The 22,945-nt window shown below is 36.7% G+C and overlaps 1 protein-coding gene and 1 long non-coding RNA gene across 2 annotated transcripts in view; one reads left to right on the top strand and one right to left on the bottom strand.

Annotated features, from left to right (window-relative positions):
* Positions 1 to 22,945, top strand: part of VTA1 (vesicle trafficking 1) — a 110,827-nt gene that overhangs the window by 84,711 nt on the left and 3,171 nt on the right. The window contains exons 6-7 of the mRNA XM_072409306.1: positions 2,490 to 2,657; positions 6,319 to 6,402. Coding sequence (XP_072265407.1) covers positions 2,490 to 2,657; positions 6,319 to 6,402 — 252 coding nt within the window. The remainder of the gene's footprint in view (positions 1 to 2,489; positions 2,658 to 6,318; positions 6,403 to 22,945) is intronic.
* The window catches only part of LOC140329175 (uncharacterized), a 14,175-nt gene continuing 822 nt past the window's right edge, over positions 9,593 to 22,945 (bottom strand). The window contains exons 2-4 of the long non-coding RNA XR_011920431.1: positions 11,916 to 11,991; positions 10,018 to 10,114; positions 9,593 to 9,712 (exon numbers count right to left, since the gene is read on the bottom strand). This is a non-coding gene — a long non-coding RNA (uncharacterized lncRNA). The remainder of the gene's footprint in view (positions 9,713 to 10,017; positions 10,115 to 11,915; positions 11,992 to 22,945) is intronic.

The raw sequence follows: 22,945 nt of genomic DNA, 5'->3' as shown, positions 1-22,945 counted from the left end.
AACAATCCTTAATGCCCATTTCCTGAATTGCATGGTTTCCACACCTTAACAATATGCTTCTAAATTAAATATTTTTACAAGGAAATGATCATAAAATACACAATATTTTTCAAAAACATATTACACTGTAATAATAAATTGCCAGCAACAGCATATTATATTACACTACTTATTTAAAGATCCAGAATAACCATATTATGCTGAAAATGCAATTTATATTAAAAAGCAACATTACTATATAATATAACTATTTATATGCAATTCCTTCCATAACTATCCAACTCTAGTTGAGGTTTAAGTCTTCAATTCTAACCTTTGGGGTGTTTAAACACGTACAATCATGTGGAAATGAATATACACCATGAAAGTTGACTGTTTTAATGTATTTAAAGACAAAAAATAGATCACTGAAATACTACCTACAAATAAAGTTGATAATCGTGCATAAAAACACATGGAAGTTTTGCTTTTTCATTTCTTCAGCAAAACCATCAGTGGATATGATGATGTACTATGGAAAAAAGCCCCATAAGCTGGTATCAGCCCCTTTAGGAGAAAAAAAATCCTCTAAGCATTTTGCCTAACAACCCACCAGTGCCTAACATTGATTGGGTTACATTTCTGACCATTTCTTCATGCAGTATTATAAATTACAACATGTTTGTGGGATTCCTTTATTGGACTGATTTTATTTTATTTTTATTTTTTTAGGATCCCCTTCAAAGTTTTATCAGCCTTTATATTAGTTCTTTAAATTGACCAGTCAGTAGCCCACCATTTCTGCATTTTGCGCCTTTGCTTTATGGATTAGCTAGACTTCCTCAAATCATTATTGTGTTGAAAGATCCATTTCAATTTCAATTTCAACTTTTGGACAGATGATTTCACATTGTTATCATCCACAATACACCAATCATAGGTGATTTAATAACTGTAAGATGCCTAGGTCCTAATTCAACAAAGATGCCCCAAAATATACCTTTCGATTACCATGCTTCAAAGTTGGGGTCCTTCTCTTAAAATGTTGTTTTCGGTTTGTGCCAGATATGCCCACTTTAACTGTAGCCAACAAAAACTATCTTTTATCCGTTAATCTATAGCACATTACAGAATTGCTATCCATTAATCTATAGCACATTGCAGAATGCATGTCTTTATGTTTAGAGGCAAACTTTGGTCTGGCTTTAATGTTCTTCTTAGAAACAAATGCTTTTTCCTTCCATACCTGCCATGCAGTTTCAATCAGTGCTATCTCTATCGAACTGTAGATGCATATGTATTGATGCCAGCTAGTGCTAGAGTTACCTGAAGACCCTACTGTGTAACTTTGGTGTCAACTTTTAATATATTTGCTAGCCAGTTCTAGGCAAATTATCAGTTAATTGAAAACACTGTTTAATAAATATTTTCCATACAGTTGAATAATTAGGTTCAAATATTATGGCTTTTCCATGTTAGACACATTACCAACCATTTTTCTAAAGACCCCTTAGTAAACTCATTAGATCTTGGTGAAATTTCACTCAAACATGAAGACTGTTTCTAACTTTGTGAACCTGTAGTGGTGGCTTTTAGCTATAACCCTATAAGCACTATATATATGAGCATCTAATGTTTAGTTTGTCAAGTATGTTAAACAAAACCTAATTTCATTGAGATATATTCACTTTGTATACAAAAGAACCTTTATGCTAAAAAATGAATTTATTTTTTGTCAACGTACTTCAGTGATTGTGTTCACAACTCAAATCATTATTAAAGCTCACATACCTTGCATAAAGTATCTGCATGGATTTACAAGGGTAATATGCTAAAGGAAGGAAAGAAGAAAGCCAACAATGGTTTTAATGTTATATTGAAGATAGTATTAATTTCCATATCCATGGGAATCTTTCTCATAATTTTGGTAGCCAAAGGAGCTTATAAATGTTAGGTAAGCTAGAGGTGCTTTTTTTAAAATAATTCCATATGCAAAAAGTCTTGTTTTTATTAAGAAATAAAGGACATTTTATTCGGCAGGACACCATAGGAACCCAGAAAAGCTTTCAGCGAACAACAACCAATAGCTGAATAACTTGCCTGAGTATTTTAAACGGAGCTAAGGCATTTTAAATTTGCAGTTAAGTTATTTTGCAAGAACTTTTACGGTTTGGGCTTATGCTTTTTTTCCATTTACCTTTTTCCATGCTCTCATGAATTATAGAAACAGACCACAGAAGCTGACCTCTCCTGTTTTAGGTTGTTTTTTGTATTGTTGTATTGTGTTGTATTGACACCTTCCCCGGAGTCCTCTACTATATGTTTGCAATATAATGTGGTAGCTATTTACAAGGAATAGTGTCTCAAACATCTACAGCTCACCTGCCTTTTGTTTATTTTGGTTATTTCACAATGTACATGTATACATAATGGCTAAGTTAACAATAACATTGACATACACTTGTAATGTGTTTTTTAATGCCAAATGCAAATCTTGTTTCTTGCTACAGATGAAAATGATGATCAGGGACCATTATTTGCCACTGGTCTGGCGCCAGAAAGATCACCTTCCACATATCAACCAGGAAATGTGCCATCATCCAATTACACTGGTATACAGATTCCTCCTGGTGCACATGCACCTGCCAACACTCCAGCAGAACTTCCTCCCAGCACAGGTGGGTTATTCTGTTCTGTATTCATATTATGACTAGCAGAACCTCTAACTTTACATTTAAATTGTAGTTTAAATTTTGCTAAACTTGAGACATTCTGCATTTCATTACACTGTGCCTCTATGTAGGGTAAAAAAAATAGTACCTTGTGCTGTAAAACACACCTGTAAGTTGTGCCAAACAGTATTTTTTATTTTGACACTGTGAATAAATGGTTACAATAGCCTTTCCTGCTAGGGAATCACCACAGCACCTTTCATTCCAAGTATATTCATTCAAAGCCTCTCTGCAATTTTAAGAACCACATAAAGTGTAGGGGGAGAGGGGAAAGGGAAGCGTCCTTGGGGAATGTTCAGAGGCATAACCAAAAAAGAAATAGCTTCCATTGGACTTTACTTGAATGCAGAAAATATTGTGCCTTATGTATTTTATCACCTTCAGTGGTTGAAGTCCAGTTTTCAGTGCCATAATATAAATGGTGCACAATGGTCAGTTCATATTTAAAATAAAAGCCTATATGTGCTGCTTATTTATTTGTAAAAATATAAGAATTATACTGACATATTTCATTACTGGAATTTTTTCATGAATGTTTTTTAAGTTAGTAGTAAGCCTTTAGGCTAACATAGTTTTTTTTATGGATGCAGAACAAAATACATTTAAATATAATAATACATTTTCAGATAAAGGCGGACTAGCTGATGTAATACCATTTTGAGATCAGATTTATTTTGCTTTTAAATGAGCAAGGTGTTTCCTTTCCTTACTCACTGTTTATTCTTTGAATCATTTAGACACATTGCAATGATCCTTTCTACAATATTTTGATTCTTTATCAGAGGGAAATCCTTCTGATATCTACAAAGAATACTTAATGTACTAGTTCAGGTCATATTTATTTCACTTCCATTGTTAGTCAGGAGTGCCGCCCGAGTGCCTTTCTTATCATGCACGCAGTGCTACTGGCCGCATGCTGTAGGTACACAAATCCAAAGAGTTCATTTCAGAATAAAAGAGTGGTGCCAGATGTACCCTTAAATGCCCTGTAACTGTAGAGAAAATTTTTCCAATCAGCACTCTTTACATTTCACTGAACACAAGTTTCACTTTTGACACTCTCCTGTCTTACAACCTTCAAGATACTGGCACCCTAATATTTCAAGTATATGTAAACCCAATCACTAAAATCTCATATAATTCTAAACATATTCATAAATTTACAAAAGTCATTTTCAATATAATCAGATCTACAGCTTTTATTAAATCCATACCTGTTGATGCGACCATTAAGGTCCTTGTTTAGCCACTTCCTGTTTAGAATGATACAGTTTGACCCTTCTCCCACTTGAACTGTTGCATTTCCATCAGAACCTTGCTTTGAAAAATGCCACACAGTCATCATTAGATGCATGCATGTAGACAGGAAGTGGTTGGACCGAGTTGTTGTACATCAGCAATAATGCTCGTTATACAAAACCTAACCATCACTGAGTTAGGGTTTTCATCTAATTTAAAGTGAATAAGCAAATGTTTCCTAAATACAAAAGACGTTTTTTTTGTGTAATTTGTAAATTTCTTTGCAGTAACTTAGCATAAAACTTTGCCCTTCTACTATGGTTTCCTGTAATCATTATCAGTCACGGCTTCTCCTTGTAGGCTGACCTTTGTGGGTGGTATTGAATCTGCCCTTTCTGTTGTTTTCTGTAGGCAGCCAGCTCTGTTGTAACTGTTCTGCTTTCTGCCCAGGTTAGGTGCACCACAGTAAAATGGCACTACTACTTTTACAAGGTATTATCTGGGTTGGCAAAGGCATTTGGGTCAATGAAATTATATTTACATAAAGCTTTTTTGCCTGGAGTTCTGCTGTAAGTAGACCTCCATCGAAACATTAGGACTACCTGTTTCTCTCATAGTAGCTTTTTACCGCATTGCAGGGCAAGAAGGCTTAATTCACCTAAGCTTTAACAGTCATTATTTTTCCTAATTACCATTATCTTTATCAATGAGTGCATTACAGCCTAGTGTATTGAACTGTAAGTCTACCGTGCCATCAATAGTTCATGCATGAGGACTGTACTATGTCATTTACTTGCAGTTGTAAAGCCGATCACAGAATCTGCTAATTTCTATATTAGATTACAGCTTGAATTACCCTGAAAAATTATTTTGATACAACATCCCATGTTGGGATCATTTCATTTTGTGTTGGTGAATATTCAGGTTAATAGATTTTCTCAGGGTCAATTCACACATATGCCTTGTGGGAAGACATGCAATGCAATCATGTATGGTATTGCGTATAACAAATGTTTGTGCAGTGATGTGTTATTCATGGTTATGTGCACCCCAGTATACCTTCTCAATGATTTTTTGAGCACAAGGTTGGGTTGTGTACAGACATTAAATTTATGTAGTTGGAAATGACTTTTCATTATCATTTCTAGTGACAGTAAAATAAATGAGTACTACAAACACAGCCCTGTTTAGTTCAGGTGAAAAGGGAGGGGTATGATTAGTGGGAGTCTGCATCCACCTCCATAATAACTGACAGCGGTCATCCCCTCTAGAGCGTTAAGCATCCCTCTGTGGTGGATCACACACACATTCAATTTACATCTGATCTGATCACAATTGTTTGTCACAGGTGCCAATCATCCAGTGTATTTACATAGCTTTAATTTAAACATAAATAAGCTAAAAAAACAGTGAGGGCAAATCGTACCTAAGCTACACAGACTGCAAGAAATATAAACCAGACTGAAATAGTAATTATCCCCTATTCTCTCATTAGATAAACTTAAAAGTAAAGAAAAGTCCTGTTGATCCTGTCAAAAATTTAGATCTGACCTGGTTATTCTGTTTGTGTTATTTTGAGGAGCCTAATCTGCTCTTCCCGTATTTATTCTTTATTATTTATATTGTGGAGAGTTTACCAAAAGACAAAGGGAAGGGCTGATACCAATTTTTGCCCTTTTCTTCCAAAAAAGGCAATTTATTTTAAGCCCACACGATTTTATAAAATGAGTGCATTTCTGGCAGATTAGCAGACATTTTTCATTAATTGTAGGGTCTTTGAAGGGATACAAAAGGGGAAAATGTGAATGTATTGTAGATATATTTTTAACCCCTGACATTCACTTTAAAACTGGACACCCGCCTCACCTTCAGTCTTAAACTGTTGAACAGGCTTAAATGCTTTATTATTAATATTAATAAACAGGATTTATATAACGCCAACGAGCAAAGATATTAATTCTCCTTAGGACATGAAATACGTGATATTTTTTTCCCTAACAGGAACACAAAGAGAGCTGTTAGCTTTTTTTTTAAAGCGAAACTAAAGCAAAAACAAAAAAATCACACTTCCCTTCAATCCTGAAGATCCATGGATCCATTAGAAGGTTTCTTCAAACAGGTCCCGCTTCGTCCTGGGATCCGTTTTTGGCCTTCCGGGTTTCTGGGTAAAAATTTTGAGTTTATGTCTGCTTTAGGAGAAATTTTATAGCTTTGGTCTATTATAACCATTTTTTGCTGCTCTTTATGTTGTCCCATTAAGGAGATCCTCAATTTTATTTACCCATGTGGTCTATAGGACGGGAGCTGAAATTACCTCATCATCATTAAAAAAATAATAATAGTATTCTTCCCTACTTTTTTGTTACAGGCGCATCAAGCACAAACTCTACTCATCCAGTGCCACAAAACATACCTGCGGTAGATCCATCACTGTATAATACACCAACCCAAGGTATGAATAAAGTAAAACATGTTATATACAGTCTGAGTTTACACTTTTTTCTGCTCTATTAGCTAACTTCTTCACAGAATATGGAGAGTAATAAGTGAATTGTGTGATTTGTTCAAGTCTTGCATTAGATAACAGAAATCAAATTGACAGCTTTGCAGCCTTTTATGAAGATGGGTAAATATGAAAGGTTAGCAAGTCAAAGCAATGGGGTATGCTCTGATTTATAGCAATCCTAATGTAATCTGGTTACCAAAAAAGAAAGGTCAAAGGTGGAACAGATAAAAAATTGACACAAAATAAAAATAGGACAGAAACATAGGGATCATCCATGTCCTTTGACGAAACTGTATCTTCTCCAGCCCTGAAGAAAAGTAAATCAGGGCCGTTGCAATCTGGTGAAGGTCTGTGAACCACATAGTTTTTTTGTCTCTAAAGCCCCGTATAGATGTCAGATTACTGTTAAATGAGTTAGTTCTGTACACACAGTGCTGTTCTATTTAATGGAGAAGGTAGGGATGTGGACAAGGGAGAAGCACTCCATTGTGCTCTCTTCCATTAGTCATTTATCAATCTGCAGAGTAAGGTCAGGAAGGAATGCTGTACATGTTAGATTTTCACCCACAAGCAGCACAACCATTTGTCTCCTTCGACAATCATCTGACATGTAGCTTTAGACTAGGCCCACTACGAAGAATTGTTTGCGTAAATTTTAAGGCATGTCTGCACTCTATTTTACAGTATTCTGAAGTTTTTCTATACAGCATAGGGATGAGACTGCTGATAGTTTGTTTGCTGAATGGGAAATACATGAGTGCTCCAGCTGGCCTGTGGTTACCCTATCTTCCAAGAATTGCATTTGTTTGTATTGGGAATAGAATGGGTTTTAGTCTTTGAATGTCAATGCATAAAACACGTAATAAAACATTCTTCTTCAGGTGTGTGTGTGTTGCATAAACATCCAATTAACACACTTGCCTAATTCAGAAATGCAGTCCTCTATGTTGCCTTTCCAGTTCCTGCTTTCTCATGAAACACTAAATTAGCACAATCACGTCTGTCCAGTTAGCAGGAGAGTAGTCATAGATGCAGTAGCCTAAACAGGGAAATAGTTGTGACATGTCACTAGCTGTACAGCATAGAATAATTGTGTAAATCCCAAAAGTAGCCAACTAAATGAAAACATCCTGTGTTAAACCTATAGCATATATGTATTTTAAATTTGTATTTAACTCTTTGCCTGTAGATCTATTTATTCTTACTATTCTGAACCCTTTCATGTGCATATAATGGTGCATGTTTAAAGATAGAATACACACCCCATTGCAAATTGTGTGCTCTGGCTTCACTCTATTGGCATGAACTATAAGAATACCTATATTTCTGCAGTGTAAACTTATTTAACATATATGCACCAACAGCAGGATAAAATCCAGTTTATTCCATTACATGTTTCCACCATTCCACCATTATCAGTCTATTTTAGGACAGGAGTACAGTGCCCAGGTGTATTTTTAGGTCTGAGGCTGTAGCAAACTGTTCGAGACGAGCTTTATCTGTTGATCATTCCATTAATGGTTAGAAGCTCAAAGTTCTATCATTTTGATGAAACCACCAGCAATCCCTAATACTAATGTACAGTTTTTTTGCATTTAAAGCAAATAAAAGTAAGAGTCTGCTGCAAAAAAATCTCTTGTAATATTATTAGTACTGATAGGCAGATTCCTAACCTGAGCAAGCTGTCCTCATAATTAAAAGTTTCTCTACCACTTATTGCCTTTGGACCTGTATGGGACATTTTAGTACAGTGTGAAAGTTAAAGGATTGTTTCTTTTTTGTTAATGTAATGGAGCTATATATACTCTGGAAATGTTTAAAGTTTAAAATAAAATTAAAAGCCATGGAATTCCCCTGTCTACATTCAGTCGCGGGATGTCGCCATTTTTTTCATCTTCTTCTTCCCAGTGACAATCTTTGGCCATCTTGTTTGACCGTGCCAGAATTACATAACATGTGGGAGTTCATCGATCCCCAGCACAAGCAAGGGAAGCTGGGTTTACTGGGTTTTCCTGATGTAGACCACAGTCAACTTGGTAACCATTCTCATTTATTTTGCAATTCGAGCCATACAACCAGGTCACCTTCCTTCCGAGGTTGTTAATAAACTGTAAGGGGTAGCTGGACAATAATGAGATCGATCCTTGGCTTTCTCCTGCTGTCAGCATACTCCATATTAGCACATGCACTTGCACCATACTTGATTGACTTCATGTACAGCCCCCTGATCTTTTTTTTACTTGTTAGGTTTCTTGAAATGTTTTAATATGCAGATCTAAGGTCATCCACTTTAATCCACATATGAATTGAAATATTAAGTTTAGTTTAATAGTAACAGCACCACAACCTCACCACTGTTGTGAATTTAGCCTAAGTACCCTAATTTTTTTTCTAGTTGTTTGCTTCTTTACGATGGGGTGCTGAGAAGTTCCAGGCTTTGCCTAGAAAGTAGAGAGAGACAGAGTTATGAAAAACCACATTTATTTAACATATTCCCCCCTGAGAATGATGCACTACAGCGTAGTGGCAGCTTTTCTAGACTGTTCAAATAAAAGTCCTTTTGTTGGGCCACAAACCAGCTCTCAGCAGCATCTTTGATGTCAGGAATGTCCTTAAAATGCTGCCCCTTCAGGTGTTTCTTCAAATTTGAGAACCAATATTAGTCCGAAGGGGCCAGGTCAGGTGAGTAGGGGGGATGGTGGACCAATTGGAAACCCATGGTGTTCAATTTGGCAGCCACAATGTTGGACCTGTGCGCAGGTGGATTGTCCTGCAAAAAAAGAATCCCTTCGGTCAACTTTCCACTGCGTTTCGTCTTAATTGCCTCCTTCAGCTGGTCCAGGAGGTTAGCATATTACTATCCGGTGATACTAGAGCCCTGAGGTAGGTAGTCCACCAACAGAATACCGTCTTTCTCCCAGGAAACTGACGCCATTAGTATGTCTAGGATAGTGTTGATAACAAACCAAACATGCTCCCGTGAGATATTCGCTGGTCCTCAATACAGCATCGCAGGTTGCCAGGTCAGTTGAGGTTGGGAGGCGCCCGCTGCGGGGCTCATCTTCTATGGTGAAATGCCCAGTCTTGAAACGGGATATCCATGTTTTGACAGTAAGGCTGTAAGAAGGATACTTCTCCCCCAGTGTTTGTGACATCTCAGTATGAATGTCCTTTGCTGACTTTCCCTAGAGAAGCAAAAACTTCCTGACTCCAACGACATGAAACTTGCTTGTGCCTCTGCCATCACAGCTTCTCACTAAAAGAAAAAACACTATGAATTGCAAAGACCTGATATTTTTACAGTTACATACTAAGAGTTTAGGCTGTCATATGCCCTTATACTCATTTTTCTATTTCATCTGGAAGGGGGCAAGGCCAGGAACTTCTCAGCACCCCTTTGTACATGTAGTTTATATGTGAGATGGGCTGCTTGATACATTGATGCGTCCCTACTCCCCCAGCATTCCCCTAGATCTAAAGAACTCTTAACAGTCTCCGTCTAAAACAGAAATGCTTATTACAATAAACCTAAGGACAATTCAATCAATACTATAATGTTACCTTATTCTCTAAGCAGACTTCTGGGAAAATCAGGGGGGCAACATTGTAAGCAGCAGTGATGAGAATTCTGGGACATTTTTCTACAAATGTTTCATAGCTGCCAAGAAGAGATTTTTTTAAAGCAGGTTAAGAAAAACAGAGCTGGCAGATTAAAGTGTAAAGGTTGTTTTCAATTACATTGCATTACAAACTTAGTAAGTGACAATTATATTTGTTATACCGTCTTTTTAAAACCATACTACTTCTTTAAAAAAAAAAAGGCACATCTGTTTTTTTATTGACAAACCATTTGTAGCTGCTATTTTAAATGTAGCAGCAAGGGTTCATTTGCTTCGTACTTTTGCTCATAAGCATCTCAATGTTTCAGTCTATAATAGGTTTCCCAAGGCATTGGGTACTGACCCTTTAAATGTTTACACTTTCATGTTTTTCAATCCTGGATTTTATTAGGAAAACCATATTGTATTGGTATAGGGAACTTTCAGCTTGGAGGGAAACAATGTGCACAAATCATTTAAATAATATACTTGAACAGTGAAACCATGAACAGTGAAGCATCTTTTATTTTTTTAATACTGATTCTTCCACAGAATTACTCATTGAGGGTTTTTTTTTGCAAGATTCTGCAAAAGTAAACAAACCAAGATTCCCAGCATTATTTACATAGCTCTAACCTGGATCGGCGGGCAGGAGTCAGCATGTTTACATTGGCGGTCGGCACTTGTAATGATTGACATCACTAGATGATGTGATTGAGGTTGTGTTTACTTCTGGACACATAAATAAGGATCTTTTTATTTTATAAAAGTCAGTCCTTATATGTTTTTGTTTTCATTTTTTTAAAATAATGTCATTGTTTCTATTTCTACCATTTAACCTTTTTTAGAAATGGATAACGGGCACTATGTAGTAGGTGGCTATCAGGGCACCTTACCATTAACGTGGCTTCCAGATTCCATTAAGCCCCCAAAACCCCCACAAATATTTGGGGCACAGTTTGTGGGGGTGGAGCTCTGTCCATCAACTATGCCCTTCCAGTATTGAGGCATAACACAGGGCCTGGCATGGATAGCATGGGTGGTCATGCTGCCCCCTTAAGTCTGACAACCCAGGTGCCATGTCTAAAGGAGGGTCTAATATGAATATGAGGGGTCCTCAAACTATTTTTTGCATTGTAAAAAAAACTGTATGCCTTATGGTATTCTTTGAACATATTATAGTATTTAAATGATTTATGTATGTACTTTTCCCATTAAGCTGCATATTTTCTAATCCAGTAGAATTTGCCTAATCAAATTTGAGAATGATTGTGTAAATTATATTGCAAATCTTATCCACAAGCTGATATGCTTGACTACTGTCTAATTGATGTCCAAGACCCATACCTCTTCAGAGTAATCTAGTAGCCAGCATATGGACATTAAGGTATATTTCCGGACAGAATGTGAGGGGACACTGTTCCAGGTAAAGGAGCTGAATTCCTATATCACTGGGGCATTTTTTTTCAATCTTCCTGTTTCACTTGTGGAGCAGAAACTGAAAAATCATGCCCAAAACTGACAGAGGTTTTAACAAAAAAGTTTTTTTAAGTTTTTTTATTAAATGAAAAAATGATCAAATATTAAAAAAATGTACCTTCAGGACATCAATTTCCATCCCTGATTTCAATGGCAGCGCCCTTTTTTCTATACCAACAGGTGTTCGTTAGTAAATAATCAAAGAATTATGTTGATGACTATATATATATATATAAAAGTCATATAATAGTAATCAAAGCATTAAAGTTGGCTGCTTACATTAAATACAACTAAGCTTACAAATTACTTCTGCAGAAAAACAAGGAAGGCACACTAGCAGCCACAGAGGACACAGAAGTGAATGGAACAGGCTTTTCTTACCCAAAGGTGGCTAGCCAGTTAAAAGGACAATCATGGAAATTGTTTCCCAATCCAGACATTTTCATCGTCAAATTCCCTTGGTTGTTCAAAAAAAAAAAAATAAGACAAAAAAACTTGAATAACGTGAATAACTGCTAAAAAAAAACTGCTATAAAAAACAAATATGCTGCTTGAAAAAAAAATGCCTTCCCTATTTAAAGTTAATACACTGCAAAAGTGCCTTTCAATTTATAATTTTCACAATATGTTTTAATTTTTCAGAAGATATTTTTTAGGTCAACCCTGTACCTGTTTTAAGGCAAATAAGGCTTTGGGTTTATAGAAGCAGTACCACGGTTAAGAGCAAGTTGAGATTATAATGGCAAAAATCTAAATGTAATTGAATATGTTGGCTTCAGGAAAGTGGCAGAAAGATTTAAATTTACTCTTACTTCTCAAGGTACCAGAGTTTAGATGACTAAATAGTTTTATTGCTGTATGTGTAGACATGATTCTCTGTAGGATTTAAAAAGAATGTGGATAATTTCTGAGAAAATCTTGAAGGCTGAACTTTTGGCAGAGAAATTTATGTATATGTATTGTTAATAGTTTTACTACAGAGTTGTTCTCTTGCCCTTTTCCTTCTATGCTAAGTTTTGTCTTCCCAGCTGAAAAACCTGCTAACAGTATAGAAGTAGTTAGGTGATGACATAAAAAATTGCCTCCTGGTTTTTACTTTCAAAATGCCTACTGCTTCTTTCAATAAACATTTGCAGATTCACATCTGAGCAAACCAATATATTTTCATGTACAGCCGGACTTGTAGTCTCACCCCAAAAACTTTGAAGGACAAATGCACCTTTGTTTTAAAAAATCATTATTCATATGAGCTTAGTACACTTATGAAATGAGCAAATATAAACATTCTAAAACAGATACAGTTATCTATGGTAAATCTATATCTATAAGAAATAGCTTTATTCTTCATTAAACATTATCCCACCTTCAACCCACAGCAGAATTTAGAGTACTAAAGAAAACCTTGGGATAGTGGTTTAGGATAAGTAAACTTAGGAACAAAGACTAAATATATATATATATATATATATATATATATATATATATATACACCAGAATTTCCCAATCTGTAGATGTGGTGGTTGCATTTCTTTTTCATTTTCAGGCTTAAAGAAAGTGCTGTACCATATACACTCCCCACTACTGCCATATAATTTTTATTATTTTTGATCCTATCCAAATATGCAGGCCACGCAGTCCCAAGTTCCCAGCTCTCTCCATAAGGGTAATGGATATTTTAAAATGCATTACCATTTAATTAGGCATTCTTGAGAACAGCCCATTATATTACTGAACTTGGCTGATCCCTTGGAAACAAATTATTCACACCCCTTATCTACTTTTATAACAGTCTTTAGAGGCAAGCATATTCTATCCATGGATGTTTCCAGAACAAGAATGAGATATATTGAGTGGAATTCCCCAACCAGTATACTATCAATTTACTATTTATTATGATTGTCTAACATAGTTGAAGCTACTTTTTAGGAGGATTTACAGTAAATACAAAACATGCATTACTACTACAAAAACATCCTCTATTCTTTGAAATGGGATTAAGTGAAACATTGCCAAAATAGAGTTCAGGTGTACATCTTTTCACAGTTTATTTAAGAAGGATAATATATGTGATTGTAAAAAAAATAAATTTACTTCATTTGAGGAGGGGATACATATGCTCATCAAATATTTACAATGTCACTCTGATTTTGGAAATAAAATTTAGAGAAAATGTTAAATCTGATGAGTTTAGGAAAAGTTGGAAACACTGACCTTCTAATGTAACTCTTCTTAGTACAAGACAGCCTTGTGCTTTTCTGTTACCTTTCATTGACGTTAATTTTAAACTTTGCATAGCTGATAACATTGTTAACAGAATGACAGGGACATTTAAATTCAGAGCAATCTTGTGCTTGACTGAATTTTGGAGGACCTAAAAGATATAGGATCCTTTTATCTGTCCCTCACTTGCAGTCAGTTACAGCAGCTAGTGAGCTAATGTAATCCTGCTATGGGAAGCACGATGGCCTCCACTGCTGGCCACCGAAGTTGTCAGAGATCTGTATCTCTACTTGTTCTAGGTCAGTGGCTTAAAAAACATGGTAGCAGGTCTTGTAGAAAGGTCTTGCATTGCTGGAAAAATGTGTGATGATAAATCTCTCATCATGTGCGCCTATGGAAATATATATATTTAGTGATTTTATGGCAACAATAGTGTATTTTTTTTTTTTAGAATATTTGGATTAGTTTTACATTGTAATCAATGTGTGCTGCACCTACTATCTCTGTTGTTAGATAATAACCTATGTAAGATATGTAAACTCCAATCCTGAATACAAACTGTAACAAAAAAGATATTTATTTAGCAGAAAGCTAAGTTTTTGAATGGTGTAAATCTATCATTTAGATTATTCTTAGGAGTTGTTTTATGAGCTTTCTTCTGGTAACAGTAAGCAAGGCAAAAGTCTCTACTCCAGTCATCAAAAGAGTTACATTACAAAAGGCACATTCCCGAAACAAAGACTTTTGCTTGAGTACATTCAATTAATAATTGTATATCAGTTATAGGCCAGCAATATAGTCTACAAGTGAATGCTGACCCCTGATGAATCCTTAACAATATTGTTAATGGCATTTTCAAGAGAAAAGAAGTTAAAGGCATTGTTAAAATAATACCTATGCTATCATGTTGTAGTCATCTACAGTATTTTGTGGAAATCATAATATCAAAAAGTTATCTAAACTAGGTGCACAGTGGGGAAATACCTTGCTTTTTTGGGGGGGGGGTTGCACATGATTGGGGAAATTTTCACAATTACTAAGCTAAACAAAATATCCCTTGCCAGAGCATTAACTTTGCTATGTGAACAGCCTAAACTCCTTTCTAAGTCAATGCTATGTATTTTTATTGCCTGAATTATCAGGAGTTTTTTCTCCACTACAGCAGAGCACAAAATCTAAATCTATTAACACATTATGATAGTTCTACAAATAAGGCTGTGAGAATACTGACATATGGGCAATGGCATATCTAAGCATCGAAAACAGGGCAGCCAGTGTGCTCCCGTACCTGCTGGGAGCTTAGCAGCCAAGTCGGCTGAAAAACGTATTCTTTGAAAAACAAGAAGGGCTCCAGTCCAACTCTTACTGGAAGCAACTAATCTTATTTTTACAGTACCAGTGCTGAATTGCTGTTTTGTTTCCACCAACTCCTCTTATTTCTGCTTAGGTGCCAGTCAAGCAGACTCTCTAGAAAGTTTGTTTTGAACACAAGCATAATATATGAGGACAGACATTTAAATGTGTTAATCTTGAAATTTTTTGCTAGGTTTTTTTGGCCCCTTCATTCAGTGTATACTATTCACAGGCTTAAGCACATTTTTCCTGGTAGTGGCAATGAAAATACTTGAGAAAAAATTCTAAAATATGTGTAAAAATTTTAAAGCCATTGTTTAATGTGCTCTTAGATGTAGATTTTAGTGTAAAATATTTTAGGGTCTTTCTTTTATATTGATTGTGTCTTAGCAGCTCTGCTGAACTGTTGCACTGTACCAAAATAGTTAGTCTGCAGATTTACTACTGAAAATAATGCATGCAGTTTATTAATCAGTTCCTTTGCTGATAGAACCAGAGAAAAGACAGAGGCAGAAATAGGCTCATCATTGTGCTACTTCTTCTTCAGCCAGGCACACATTGGGGTGGGTGGACCACAACTTAGATTTAAAGAAGTGGGTTTAATGCTGCCGAGTGTTATTTTACCCAGAAAACTAAGGACAGCTAGAAACAAAAAAATATTACTTCAGGCAATAACTTGTCATTAAAAATGAGTATTACAGAGAACACTGCTTTTTAATTTTTTTTTATTTATTTGTTTTTGGTGGTTAAAAAAAAACTGTGTGGGGTTATCTGGGGTAGTGATAATATTCAGCATACAAAGTCTAAAAAAAAAAAATTAACATTGTAATTATTTATGTTTGTCTTCACATTTTCATGTAACCTGCTGACAGGTTTTGGAACAAGTTATAACAACACCAAAGGTGCTGACAACACACCCTCTGGCAGTGTTCTTTTTGTGCCAATTCCTGCTTCTCTTACTTTTATCACAGTTTAGTTGCCATGTAAATGTGGAGAAAACTAATACAAGAAAATTATAAAATTTTAACATCCCCAAAGAGTGGTCGTAATACCAAATAGTGTTCTAATATTTCAGATTTTTTTTTTCAAATGCCCCTTTGCCTTTATGCAATCTACTTTATAAAAGCTGGTGCAGTGACTTTTTTTAATGTGTAGCACACAGTAAAATAGTTCCTAAAAATAAATATTTGTCATTTATACATGTATACTGTTATATACTGTAGCTATACACTACACATCCTGTTGTGGTAGTATGCAGGTGGAATCATTGAGAGCTACTTCGGACCTACTGGGAGCTTAAGGGACCATATCGACTGACACTTCTAGAAGAGTTGGTTTTTTGGCTTAACTTAAGAAACAATTTTTTTAAAATCAGAGTGGTGTTCAGTGGCACAGGCAGCAGGAGAGGCAAGCATGTACTGTCTTGTATTAGAGATCCTGCTTGTTTTAGCATATTTAATGCAACAAATGTGTGGCTTTAATTAACTCTTTTATGCTTGAAGAATTTTGTAACAATTTTAACACATCAGAAACCCCAAAAATGTTTACAGCTCACCAGGTGTTATTGTGATCAGTAGGATGTAAATATAATAATAAATATAACGAACCTGAAATAAAAAGTAAATGAAGGGATAAATTTGGGAGAGAGCAGGAGTGATAGTGGCTGGGTTTAAGGAGTGGGGAGCACACAGGAAGAGCTGATAGGAAAAGGTATAAAAAGGGCGGGAAGAAACCTAGAATGTGATATTCATAGCAGGGGAGGGAGAATAGTGTAGGGGGGAAGGGAAGGAGAAGTGGGCAGAAAATGACAATAAGATGCAGGGAGCAAGAGAGGTGGGGATAGAGTAGTAGAAGAAGAAAAGGTGTGAAAGAGACAGAGAGTAAAAAATAAGGAGAATGGGGGGAGGAGAAGGAGTGTAGGGTAAGAACGTGACAGTCAGATGGGAAAAAGAGCAGACTAGTGTGGTTTTCAACATCTAAAATACTGGGTTTGCCTATAGTAACTTAATGAGTTAAAAAATTGCTCACCTCTGGTAATGGGGCAAAGTAGGGAAGGTAATATGGTCCACCACCACCCCTTGGTACCATTGGCATTAAAAGAGCTGCTCCATCAGCCTCCCCTTTTTACATAGTTAAATCATTGGCCATTGAGTCATTGACCCACTGTAAATCCAGATTAGTTTACATATATAAGCTTTAGATAACATTGTACAAGATTGTTTGTTAGGGTTTTATTTTAAAGAGATGGGCTAACATGAATCTTTAGGCTTAAGCTGCGTACACACGGCAAATTTTTCTCGCCCGATAATCGGTATCGGCCAATTATCGGGCGAAAATCTGCCGTGTGTACAGTCGGTCGTCGTCCATCGTCCGACGACCGTCCTGGCGGATCCATGGACGATGGACGACGACCGATCCTAATGAAAGGGAAGGGGAGAGCGCGCAGCAGGGTGCCGCTCCGTCGCTCTCCCCCTCCCCTCTCCATAGAGCATGAACGGTGCTGTATGTACAGCATCGTTCATGCATCGTGCAGTCTTTTCTCGTTGGAAAGGATCGTGAAAGATCCTTTCCAACGAGAAAAATTGCAGGTGTGTACGCAGCTTTAGGGTCTTTTTTCAGTTTATCCAAGCCAACATTTACATTGTATTAGACATAGAGGAGGGTAGTCTATCCAGCCTAGCCAATTTGTTAAAGGTATAGTGCATAGTGCAATTGAAATGTGGAACTTTAGAATTGTTTGTAAAAATGCACAAACTCTAGGGCAATATCACCTGTTGAGTGGTGAGCATAACTCCCTTTCTTCTTTGTCATCTAAATCGGTATTTTTCCTTTAGGACTTAAAATAGTAACCAAAAGATATCCCAGTCCTTCCCTTTCCATTTTAAGAATTTTAAAGATTTGTCTAAAATCCAAGATGACAAGAGAGGGTGCTTTAAACATTTGTAATATTTTGTAATACAGGACATGGGTCTTCAATATAATTCCTACCCGCCTTTGCTTTCAAATCAGACCCCCATTGTCTTGTGGAAGTCTTGAAATTTCCTTAGTTAATAATTCTCAAAAAAAGAACCTTAATGTGTCCCACTGTTTATCTGCTACCTGGGAAGCAAAAGATGTACTTACCAGTAAAATGTCTATCCTAAAGACTGACATATAAGTATGTAAAAAACAAGGAAATTGCCTGTGGAGAGGATGCAAAGTCCTCCAGACATCTAGTAACCTAGTCCAATATACCAATTAAGTTAGCCATTGGAGTAAGTTATGGTATGCATATATCCATTCCAGAATAAAATTGCCAATACTGATGCTGGAGTATTCCGTATTCCTGTCCAGAAGTGGACAAACTCGCTTAGCACAAAATGTGTATGACGAGGCACATATATAGAGACATATATAAACAAATATATAAGGCATATCTCTAATAACACAGTACAGGAATATAAACTACCTTATCTATGACTCTCTGCCTGCAGGTGACAGGAACATCCTTTTGTATCAATAGGTCTCTAGAATAATTAGTATGGAAAGAATGTAGCTTAAGCGTAAGTCAAACTCTATTGATGTGTCTACGAGTTGAAAACAGGAAACACAAGCTGACCTAGACTATAGGAAAAAAAGACAAAAACACATGACAGTCAAAACAGAGGTCTTACAGAAGCACCGAGGCTCAACTCCTCCCAGCCTCAAAAACGCCACTCTGAAGAGATGCCCTTAGTGTGAGAGTTAAATGGTGGAGGTTCCAATGGCAAGGTAGACTGCGGTATACACTGCAAAAATGTAGGAGGCGTCATCTAAATTTCAATGAAGTTCCAATGAAAACTGCAGCAAGTCTGCCTGAAATAAAAAAATTGGTGCCTCATAATGATCATCAAAGATCTGATTGACTAATCAAGGGCACTGTAGGAGCGTTATGCAGATAGAAATGCTCCTTTATTCTGGTCAGGCTATGTAGCAGCAACTATAGGTGTATCAAAGGATAAGGTTTCATCCCCACAGTCTTGCTGGATATAACATTGAGTAGGTCAAGCCTAATACCTGGTGTTTAATGTCCAGGAATTTTGCATGTCTGTTTTGCACTTCAGAAAAAAATCTAACAGCACATAGATTTTGAACCCATTTTTTTGGATATCATATTTTTTGCAGAATAATGTTGCAGTCCTTATAATTCATGAGCTGTAAAAAGCATGGTTCCCAGGAGTTAAGGGCTACGTTGTGACACAGTGAGCCCAATACACTTACCCATTGGGGTCTGGATATTTTCGCTGATGCGTTGTAATACCCAGTATTTAGGATACTTCACAGGTTTAAAGCCTGTTTACAAAGTGTCCCATTATTTCTTTCTATTGGGCCAGGCCATGAGCTTCCTCTGTATCAGAAACAATGTTTTCCAGAACCATTGCTTGTTCTCTGATCTTTTAATTATCTTGTCATGACAGAGCTACCTCTGTGGTCAAATGATACACTTGCTGTATTTGAACACTAACAGAAGTTCCCTAATAGAGCTTCCTGCTTGTACCACCAATAGACTTCTCATGGCCTCTAACGGCTGGGTCCCTGCCTAAAAGCGTAGTACTCGCAGTGGAAGTGTCTGACTCAGAGGCCTTTATCCATGGAGGGCTTTGTGGGGAAATCAGGAGTGCAGCATCCTTGAATTATACGTTGCCATGCTGTGTGCACGGTCTGTGTCAGAAATATAGAAAAAACACTTTGATTTCACCATAACCTCCTTAGTCCTGTCCTTGAAGCAGCATATGAGCTGCCACCATCCTTGTTCTGTGAGAGCATCAAGAAGGAATTCTCTTTATTTTGTTTTTGTCATCGGGATTTGGTCACGAGAAAGAGTAGCAAGGGTTTCAGGGTTACCAAATGGGAAGTCATCTGGAAGGATCATCTGAAAGAATGCCCTCCTATCCATCTTAATAATGAAAATAACATCATCTGCTGCTGTTTCTATTTAAATAGCATCACCCCTGACATTGGTTACTACATTTTTACTTTTTACAGAGCTAAGATCCCCCACATGATTTCCAGGTATCAGTAACTGCTGGATCAACATGGTATGAGTAGAGCTTTCAGAGAACAGCAATGTGCATTGCTGGAGCAACTGTACAGCATACTGAATAGGGGAGAAGGAGGAGATTTATATATGACTGTGCCTTCTGGAGACCGTGAGCAGATTTGCTACGCTAACTCCCAAGTTCAGTCTAACACCATCTACTGGCTGCAGTTCTGACCTTGACAGAACCCATCGGGATCTCTCACAGAACCCTAGGGTTTCCCTGCAAACTATGTGTAGGAAACTGTGCTTTAATATTATTACAAAGTTAATTTCCAATATAAGCTGCTACTGCTTGCAACCTGTAAGTCTTCTGCCCCTTTCAGCGAACACATTTTGTTTTTTACTTCTGTTTATCCAGATTATTAATATTTAAACTTTCTAAGCACCATACCCATGTTAGTAACCTGACATTTTATTACTGCATTTAAGCAGCTAGATCACCTTCCCAACCCTAGACAGTGATTGAATACTCAAGTAGCAGTATACTGATAAGACCATTCTTTTTCTCATTCAGTATGTTCTATATCTGCACAAGTGAATGCATCATATCTGATTGTGCTGCTCATCCTTGTCCCAGTATGAACTCCACACAAAAGGCTAATGCAAACTCAAATCCTTCTACTTAACCTGCATGTTAAAAAATACACAATTGCATTAATTGGTGTTTATCTCCCTGGAGTTCAGATTTAATGTCCTGGACTTTCTGACTTGAGTTTTGTTCAAATCCCAAATATTTGCTTTTCCCTAGAAAATAACAGACCTAGACACTAAAGGAAAACCTCTCCAGGGTGTAATGTCTTTAGCTCATGGCCCAGCTTCCCTGCATTGGGCTGCTTGTAACATTTACTAGTGAATAAAAGCTTCCTTCATCGGTCACACCTGAAGGACAAACCTTTCTCAAAGGTATTGGCTTTCTCATTATAAAGGAAAAGTAGACAATATGAGCATCTATGTTTTAAAAGTCATTCTGTAACAAGAGAGTGGCACAGAAACAAAACCATCTTTCCTAGGTGATGATAACAAAGATCACGTACCCTTCATTGAATGTTGATCTGAGCAAGTGATATCCATTGCACTTCAGTAATACTGAATCTGTTAACCTTTCACAAACCAAAAGCAGTTACATTAGCTATAAAGTAAGATCTTCTCGTGTTTCTTTTACAAGTTAACATGTGGGGGATTTTATAGCCCTGTGAGTCCGAAAGGAATAGTCTGAACATAAAACTGGAAATGTATAGATTTTTTTAAGATGAAAATACAGCAAACATGTACTTTTTTTATTTATAGACAGAATAGTATTTTGCAGCATAATGTACAGTTCACCAATAATGTACTCATGTAGGTCTGACATAGTTCACTCATTGTATTTGTAGAAAATTACCATCTCATTCCCTTTGTAGAAGAGTAGACTGTTAGTCCTTGGGTATACTCTCATGTTTTTAGACTCCATCTTCATCAGTTATATGATCTATATTTAGAGCAAATTCAGCAAAAACTCCAGGAAAGGCATTGGAGTCGGGCAAAAGAGTAAGGAGCTATGTTAAAGAACTGTTAAAGTACTAATAGGAGTAATAGGTTGTCATACCTAATATATTCCTAACTACTATTGCTAACTTTCTTCTCTACAGACCCTTTTTGTCTGTCTTTAGTCCCAGTTCACAAAATAATAGGTCAATTCACTAAGATTTTTGGAAGGGTATGTTTGATGCGTATGAATGAATTTCAACAGATGAAAAAAAACTTTTCCTGAAACTATTTAATCAACTGAACATCTTAAGAGAAAATTATCCTAAGATAAATAACTCGCGTAAGTTAACTAAAGCTACGTACACATGTCCAATGCTTCTCGCCCGATAATCGGCTCAGGGTCAATATCGGGCGAGAATCTGGCTTGTGTACAGCGCCTGTCGTCCATCGTCTGAACGACCGTCCCAGCAGATCCACAGACGCACAGATGCTAGGAAAGGGGGAGAGCGCGCAGCAGGGTGTCGCTCTGTTGTTCTCCCCCTCCCCTCTGCATGGAGCAGAACGTTGCTGTATGTACAGCACTTGTTCATGCATCATGCAGTGCTAGTCGTTGGAAAGGATCGTGAAAGATCCTTCCCAATGACTATTATTGCACGTGTGTATTCAGCTTTAGCCTTTTTTGTTTATTTATACTACCTGGCAGGACAATCCTGTTTTGCCAATGCCTTTAGCTTACACGGGATAATGCTTTGCAGTGGCGCAGAGGAAATAGTAGGGCAATGGAAGAGTATATACTGGTTCCAAAAAAAAAAAAAATAATTTGAATACCAAGAGCCAGGAAACTTTTTTTAGGGTTTAAAGTGTGGATTTGTATAAGATTAACATTTATAATGAGCTCTTTTATGGATTTATGCTGTTAGAGAGGTCAAAAAACTTTACTTTCACAGTGAAAAAAAAACACTTTAACACATTTTGAACTGTATTGTGTTTTGTAATGATACTTGTGCTAATCACTTGTAGTGATTCCTCAGACAGAAGCACCATTTTCACAGACTGGATAAATATTGAGCCATATCTTCTCTGTAAGGTAACAATAAACATATTTGTATGTCCCTTCCTTACTTTAAGTGACAACCCTAACCCTGAAAAGTGGTGGTGTAACATTGGCAAAGAAGCTCTTAATTAGCTCGTAATTATTGCACGTTCATTAAATGTCTTCGCCTTACCAATGCACTCCAGCTAATTAACAGCTCAGAGGGTTGAACAGTTTTTTAATTGCTCCTCTTGTACATGCCCACTACTTAAAGGATAG

Source organism: Pyxicephalus adspersus, chromosome 4, assembly GCF_032062135.1.
Source record: "Pyxicephalus adspersus chromosome 4, UCB_Pads_2.0, whole genome shotgun sequence".
NCBI classification, from domain to species: domain Eukaryota; kingdom Metazoa; phylum Chordata; class Amphibia; order Anura; family Pyxicephalidae; genus Pyxicephalus; species Pyxicephalus adspersus.
This window is presented reverse-complemented; position numbering and strand designations above follow the sequence as displayed.